The sequence below is a fragment of the Euprymna scolopes genome, chromosome 10, assembly GCF_053919585.1.
Source record: "Euprymna scolopes isolate OS-2025 chromosome 10, ASM5391958v1, whole genome shotgun sequence".
In the NCBI taxonomy this organism is placed as follows: Eukaryota; Metazoa; Mollusca; class Cephalopoda; order Sepiida; family Sepiolidae; genus Euprymna; species Euprymna scolopes.
Genome location: NC_136491.1, coordinates 120,488,535 through 120,497,068, shown reverse-complemented (window position 1 = coordinate 120,497,068; position 8,534 = coordinate 120,488,535). Strand labels below are relative to the sequence as shown.

Below are 8,534 nucleotides of genomic sequence, written 5' to 3'. Positions count from 1 at the left end.
TATTATCATTATTATTATTATCATTATTATTATTATTATTATTATCATTATTATTATTATTATTATTATTATCATTATTATTATTATTATTATTATTATTATTATCATTATTAATATTATTATTATCATTATTATTATTATTATTATCATTATTATTATTATTATTATCATTATTATTATTATTATCATTATTATTATTATTATCATTGGTATTATTATTATTATTATTATTATTATTATTATTATTATTATCATTATTATTATTATTATCATTATTATTATTATTATTATTATTATCATTATTATTATTATTATCATTATTATTATTATTATCATTATTATTATTATTATTATTATCATTATTATTATTATTATTATTATCATTATTATTATTATTATTATTATCATTATCATTATCATTATTATTATTATTATTATAATTATTATTATTAAATGCAGTAGAACTCCAAGATACGGCATTAAAAATTAGTAACAAAATTCACTACAGTATGTAATAGACATGTATATAATCAAATAACATTATAAATAACACTGTAAGGCAGGGCAAATACTGTAACCAGGGGGCGGAAAAACATAGTATTCCACATTGTAACCTGAAAAAACGTATCTTAGGGCCACCGTATCCCAGGGATCTATGTTAATCTAATTTTATTTTGAAAATTCAGTTTAAAATACAAATATTCTTTAAACAGCCGATCTGAAACTTCCTCGTCTGTGCTATGAACAAAGATATAATTTCAATATTAGGTATTTTCGACAATTACCAGTGACTTTCTGTGGCGCTGAAGTTCTCTGTAAATGCAAAATGAAAAAAAAACCCATAAAGTAAGGACGGTCAGTGAAAGTGGATCGATTTAGTATAACCAAAACGTGAATACGCCTGTACTCCTGATTTAAGAAAATCCATGACAATTTAGAGAATTATGCGGTCTAATAATAAGCTTAAAAACGGAGGAAATTATATTAAAACATTTGAAATTTAAATGTAAAATAAAATAATGTGAATGTCTTGAAATATGTAAATACTTTAAATGACTTCCATTGTTTTCCTTTTGTTCATTCGCACTTTCAGGGTGATATCTCTTTGTAAATGTGGTCACTGATTTTTTTATGGGCATAATGAAACGTGTTTCGTCATTGAAATGACGAATAAAAACGAATATAAATGATCTAAAAATATTTATAAGTTATTTTTATAAAATACGTACGTTATATTAACATTCATTTATTCCTTAGTAAATACTGATTTAAGACACTCTAAAAGCGTCATTGAAGATCTTCAGCGTTGACCCGTCATCATGGGAGAAGACAGCTTCAAATAACACCAAGTGGCCGGCCGCTATTTACGATGGTGCCCTCCGATATGAAAGTGACAGGAAAGCTGCCGCAGAGAAACGTCGACAAGAGAGAAAGGACAATGCCTTGAAGTCTACACTGCCTGTTACCATTCTCTGTCCCCACTACAGCAAAACTTTACAAGCATAGATTGTCTTATCAGCCACAGCCGATGACCACTTCCGCATCCTCTCTCCAGGATGATTGGATGGTCTTCGTCGTTCCGACGGACGAAAAACACAATACACAATCAATATTAAAAAATAATAATTAAGATCGAATAATTCACTGATTTGGAATGGGTTTTTTTTTTCTTCAATTAACCCTTTTTTAATGCATTTTCTCCCCAAACAAGCCACAGTGTAACTTTGATGTAGGGGCTACGATCTGGGACATAATTTGTAGGGGTATTATGTAGGGAGTTGAGTAGCAAGATTTTTGTTTGCATTACACTTGAACTTCTGCATGTCAGTACAGTTAGGGGAACAGGAACCCGGAAGGGAATTCCAAAGTCTAGCAGTTCTGGAGAAGAAACTATTTGAGTAGGAGGCTTTCTTAAAATGTAGGAGTGGGATTTTGCTGCTTTCCGGGTGTATTTACGTTGAAGAGGTACAAGGGCTTGTAGTTCGTCGGAGCACCTACCATTAAAGTACTTGTAAAAAAGGTAGAAGGATGCAACATTTAATCGATGGGACAGTGGTTGAAACCAAGCTGGTAGTGCGGGACCTATTAAGTTGGCGACTTTCTTTTGAACCCTATCTAAGAATCCTTTACCGCCAGAATGTTTTTATGCAATAAATCAATTTTTGAATCATGAAACCTACACGTAATGGAAGTTAGCATGCAACTGACGCACGAACATAAACAAACCCCCTCATTTATTTTTTTGAACCATGCATAGGCCTGTACTTTTAAGATCGGTTGGGCTGACTAGCCATAAAGTAAGAAATATTGTTTTCTTGAAAGACGACTTGAAAGGCCATAATTTGCCGGTAAAGTGTTAAGGATATTCATTTTTCTTCGTTTTTATGTACAAAATAAAGCGCAAATAAATTTTACTTTCATCGACGTGATGATGCCATGTATTCAATTAAATTTAAACTATAAATAAAATAAAAAAACATCTGATTTGTTATCATTATACGCCGATATTATAAGATGTAATATTATAAGATGTACGACTGAAGAAGCTACCAAATATTTTAAAAATAATAATAAGGTGCTTTCACGGTGGGGTATATGTAAAGATCTCTCGAAAATGCATAGCACTGTATTAGTTATGGTAGTCCATCCATGTGGATGACGACGTCTTCTTCATCATTTTTTGTTTAATTGACTCTGTGACCGTTGATGACTGTGAAGCCCGATGCGCAATCTATACTGCTTTGCACAGATAGAGCACAGGAAGACAGGATTTGGTTTGGACGGTAAATGACTGCCGCTCGTCGATGCCTCAGTGTGCGACGCTCCGTAGCTGCTCACTCATGCTTGTTGTTAAAGAAGGCCATCCCGCTATCACATGTGGGTTCTAAATGTCTCTGTCTGCTGCCAAAGTCTCCAAAAGATTGAAGGGGATAATGCAGCGCTTGAGGATGAGCTTGATGCAGTCTATGTAGTGTTTCTTTGGGCAGCAAGCATTTCGTCGGCCGTGAGTGAGCTGACCGAATAGAACTCTTCGAGATAGTCTGTTTGTGGGCATCCTAATGACGTGACCCAACCATCGAAGCTGACGACGGGTAAGGAGTGGCGCTAGAGGGGCAACTCCAGCTCTTCTGCGAATCACTGAATGGGATACCTTATACCACCAATGGAGGTCGAGGATCTGCTGTAGTCGTCTGGTGTGAAATGACTCCAGCAGCCTGATGTGATGGCGATACAGAACCCATACCTCAGAACCGTACAGGAGAGTGGGTATGACGACTGCTTTATACACAGAGGCACTTGTATGGGTCCTGAGATTGCGGTTGACGACCATTTGGTCATTCAGGCGACCAAAAGCAGAAGAGGCGAGATTAAGAAGGCAGTGAATTTCATTGTTAAGGTCGCAGGAGAATGAGAGATTGGAGCCAAGGTATGTGAAACTGCTGATATTCTTTAGAGTGATAGCATTGACGGTGAAGATGGGAGCATCAGTTAGAGGCATGTATTAGCAGGATTTCTATCTTTCTGAAGTTGGTAAGAAGACCAGCTTGGTTGTAGGCGTTGGAAACTACGTCAAGATTGCGTTGAATTCCGCTGGAGGTATGGCTAGGGAATGCAGCATCATCGGCATACTGTAAGTCGAAAATGAGCTCTTCAGAGGTTGGCCTGAAGACATTTTAGGTTAAAGAGACTGCCATCAATACGGTACTGGGCAACAACGTCATCAGAAGGTCTAAGATAACGGCACGAAATCAAAATGAGGGCAACTAGGAACAGGTTGAAAATGACCGGAGCTAAGACGCACCCTTGCTTCACATCGACATTTATGGCAAACATGTCCGATTCTGCACCTGACATGGTAATATGAGCATGCATGCCAGTGTGAAATTGCTGGATGGCCCACAGGAAAGTAGGAGGACAACCAAACTTCCAGAAAATGTTTCATAACAGCTCACAGATCACGGCGTCGAAGACCTTGATTAGATCTATGAAAGTCAAATAGGGATCACGATGCTGGAGGAGACGAACAACGAAAATCATATCAGTAGTACTACGCTCTCGGCGGAAGTTACATTGAGATTCTGGGACGACAAAATAGACAACAGTCTCCAGAAGTCAGGTGAGCATAATCTTAACCAATATTTTGCCAGCCACAGGGAGGAGAGAGATGCCTCGGCTGTTGCCACAGCCAGTGCGGTCACGCTTACGTTTGTAGACAAGGATGATGTTAGCATCCTTCCACTGCCATGGGAGACACTTTGCTGACCAGCAATCCAGAATAAACCGGTGGAGACGCAGGAGGGAGTCAGTTCTGCCACACTTGAGGATCTCAGCGGATATGTTGTCGGGACCAGCTGCCTTGTTTTTTCGGCTGTGAATGGCCTCCTTCACTTCGCTGAAGAATGGTGGGTTTTCCAGCACAGGAATGGATGGCAGATTTGGGAGATCATCGACAATGGAGGGATCGGTGGCATTGATTTTATTAAGCAGCCCCTGCATGTGTTCAACCCATCTTTCCAGGATAACTCTTTTCTCTTTGATAAGAGCATCATCCTTACTACGCACATGGTGCATGGAGCGTTGCCTTGGGCGATGAATCATCTTTACTGCCTCGTAGAAACCGTGGGTGTCGCCAAGGTCCGCATGGCTTTGGATCTCCCTAGCCTTCTTCAGTCACCATTCTTCCTCCATCCGACGCAATTATCGCTGCATCATGCACTGGAGGGAGGAGAAATGCTCGCAGAGTGTGGAAGATGCTGAATTTCTAAGAAGAGCATCATGAGCGGCATTTTTCTCACATATGAGGGGCGCGATGTCCCCTTGCACAATCGTTGAACGAGTCCTTGTGTCGCCTCTCAGAATAGCCAAGGATGGATTCTGAGGCATCATGAAGAGCGGTTGAGATTTCTTGTCATTCTGTGATGAGGGTAGTAGACGTCACTGCTGAGACACCAGCTATGGCAGGGAGGGACTCGGCGATGGCATCACATAATTTGGTTGAGATTGCCGGATTCTATAGAGAAGACTGGTAGAGTTGACATTTTGGCTTCTGTCAACGGGTAGGTGGACGTACGTTTAGCCAAAGAGAAAATCAAGCGGTGATCAGTGGAGCATTAAGCACCGCGCATGGCACGGATCAAGAGCACGTCAAGCAGATCACAGTGTCTGACGATGATGAAATCGATAAGATGCCAGTGTTTGGAACTTGGGTGCATCCAGGACGTCTTCTACATGTCACGTAGCTAAAAGATGATGTTGGTAATCGTTTACATTTCCGACTCCATGTCGTCCAATGACTCCTTGCCATATTTCATGATTTCTGCCAACTCTAGCATTAAAATCGCCCAGCAGAATGCTCTTATTGCTGCCTGGGGTGTTCCTAATAGTAGTCGTGAGGTTGTCATAGAAACGGTCCTTCACGTCTTCCTCCGAGTCAAACGTGGAAGCATAGGCACTGACCAAGGTGGTATAATGACTCCTCGACAGTGGAAGCCGTCGGGTCATGAGACCTTCATCGATGGCAGTCGGTGCCTCGGCTAGATGGTGAAGCAGAGATGACTGGATGGCAAAGCTGACACTGTGAATGCAATAGGCATCCTCCGGGAGATCTTTCCAGTAAAAGACGTAGCCCTCGCCGGCCTCCTCAAGTGATCCATCACCAGCCAACCTCGTCTCACTAAGAGCAGCGATGTCAATGCTGTAGCTGGCGAGCTTCATGGCAACTAGGGCGGTGCGACACCGAGGGCGATTTTCTGTAACAGAGTCTAGAAGTGTTCTGACATTCCAGGTAGCGACTGTCAGAGGTCGCTGTTTGCTATTCTTTATGTTTTGACCACAAGTGAGATGTCCCGGTGGATGCGGTTGTCCACCTGGGAAATGTTGGACAGGCAGTGTTTAGGCCACCTTTTCCAGGCCTTTTCTCCATTTGCAGGTGAGCAGTGCAGTTCTTGAATAGGACCAAAGAGAAATGCTGTTCTGGTCCCAAACTCAGCGACCATCTTGCCAGGGCCGCCTAATGTGCAGGACACGAGTTAGAGGCTTCCAGCTCTATCCGGAGTCTGCTCCCGTAATCCCATCTCCGCAGGTATTGGAAGCGAGTGATGAAGAAGATACCCGTGCAAAAAGAAATTGTAAGTATAAGAGGGTGCACAAGCGCCGGTCCACTATCTTGACCACCCTCAGAGGGTTCCAGTTGCATGGATGAGAGCCGCGACGACTGGCTCGTTGGTTAGCTGCAGTGTCTTGCCGCAAACACAGTCTGTTGGAAGTCTGTCTACGCGGGGACGCCTTGTGGGTAGTTACTATTTAGCACATAGCTGGGTCAGCATTTCACCATTACAAGGGCGTGTCCATATGCTGGTGGACCATGATGCTGGTACTATGCGGTGCTGATCCTTCTTGGCTCAGTTACTTTCTAGTTGCGATCTTTGGTTAAAAAGTTATATGATTTTAACATTGAAAAAAATATGTTACAATTGAATTTTGGATGAAATTTAAACTTCCGATTTTTGCAGATTCGATGTATGAACCTAATGCTCTTTGATAACAGTAATCAAAATTCAAAATTCCAGTACGATTAAATAAGTATTTTTTTTAGTTATCAAATTCCCATTGTATAATTTTGGAATCAAGCCAAGATAAGATTTTGGCCCATCCTTATGTTGTCAGTGGATATATGCAATCTTGCGACTAACTTAGATTATTCTTATCATAACGAAATTCTCGTCAATTTAAGATCTACTTTTTAATCTTTTTTTTTGGGGGGGGGATTGGTCGTTTTGTTCAAATCCTAGATGTTGCTCGCCCTTCCCCAGTCTTAAAATACATTTTTATTTTAATTCATGCAAATTTCGTATCTATTATTACTGAGACAATTTTCTATTGAGTATTGTATATAGTATTGATTTCAAAAGTTAATAAAAAATTACCCGTGTGCCATCAGCTAGGATTGAAACCAAAACAGTTAGCATTCCAGATGCGTTCCTTACCGTTTGAACTATCAACAGATAGATAAAAAAAATTATAATTAATCCACTTCAAGCTATGAATTGAATTTGCGCATGCACAAAAGAAATAGAAATATGTCGGCAAGTTGCAATTACATTTTGTATTTTAACTTGCCGACATATTTCTATACGCGTTATTCATTCATCCAAACAAAGATTTTACTCGTTATAAACCATCCTTGATGTATGGATATTATTTACTGTTAATAGTTTTATGTTACTAGTTTAAGAGTTTATCGGTTAAATATCTTCACACATATACACACATACATCTACTGTTTTATTTATATGAAATAATCAGATCCATTCATAAATAAATACGATGCAATTTTAAATTTCTTTTCATTGTGGAGTAAATGTTAGTTAGAAATAAATACACACGTGTATATTTAAACTATTTTAATCTTGCGTTATTCACCCGGTTGTACCAAACATAGTTAGTCTCTTGGGATGTTTATAAACGCCAATATAAAAATGGTTTGTAAAATATAGTCATGCTGCTGGTTCAGGATATATCTGCAGTTCCTGGTGAACAGTGTGAATCACTTGTAGCTTGTTGATAATAATATAAAATAATACAATAAAATAAATTATAAAACAAAGGAAAAATTTTAAAAAAACTTTTAGATTTAGATAAAATGTATTTACAAATATCCACATGATACATCAATTTGTGTAATTTTTTAATATCTATGATGAACACAAAATGTTTCCATGACTTAAAATAGCAGGAAAAATAAGATAAACGTTGGCGTTCAATCTGAGTCACCTCCAAGGAAAACTAAGATACAACTGCGCCATACTACGTGTTCTATACCATCACTGAGCCAGGAGAGGACTGGGACGGAAGAAAAGAAACAAGTTGCCAACTAGGAATTATGAGAACTTAAGCAAAATTTCGGTGACAAAACACCCCATTAGACTAACGAAAGGTTAAAAAGTACAAACTGTAGTAATTGGATTAAAACGAATTTTATTTCAACAAAAGCAATTAGAATAATGTAAGATCTAATATTTTTTCAAACTTTAAACTTTAAAAGACAAAATTGTTAAAAATATATTAAAAGACAAAATTATTAAAAATATATTAAAAGACAAAATTATTACAATTATATTAAAAGATAAACTTATTAAAATATATTAACAGACAAAATTATTGAAAATATATTAAAATAAAAATTAATTAAAAATATATAAAAGCAGAAAATTATTAACAATATATTAAAAGACAAAATTATTAAAAATATATTAAAAGAAAAAATTATTAAATATATATGAAATATAAAATTATTAAAAATATAGTAAAACACAAAATTATTAAAAATATATTAACAGACAAATTTATTAAAAATATAATAAAAGACAAAATTATTTAAAAATATGTAAAAAGACAAAATTATTAAAATATATTAAAAGATAAACTTATTAAAAATATATTACACGACAAAATTATTAAAAATATATTACACGACAAAATTGTTAAAAAATATGTTAAAAGACAAAATTATTAAACATATATTAAAAGACAAA

General features: G+C 37.1%; 1 protein-coding gene across 1 annotated transcript; it reads right to left on the bottom strand.

Annotated features, from left to right (window-relative positions):
* Window positions 1-2,884: 2,884 nt before the first annotated feature.
* LOC145286537 (uncharacterized) lies at window positions 2,885-3,499 on the bottom strand. Its single transcript, XM_080135429.1, has one exon. It carries the CDS (start codon window positions 3,497-3,499, stop codon window positions 2,885-2,887), a length of 615 nt encoding a protein of 204 aa, XP_079991555.1.
* Window positions 3,500-8,534: the final 5,035 nt, after the last annotated feature.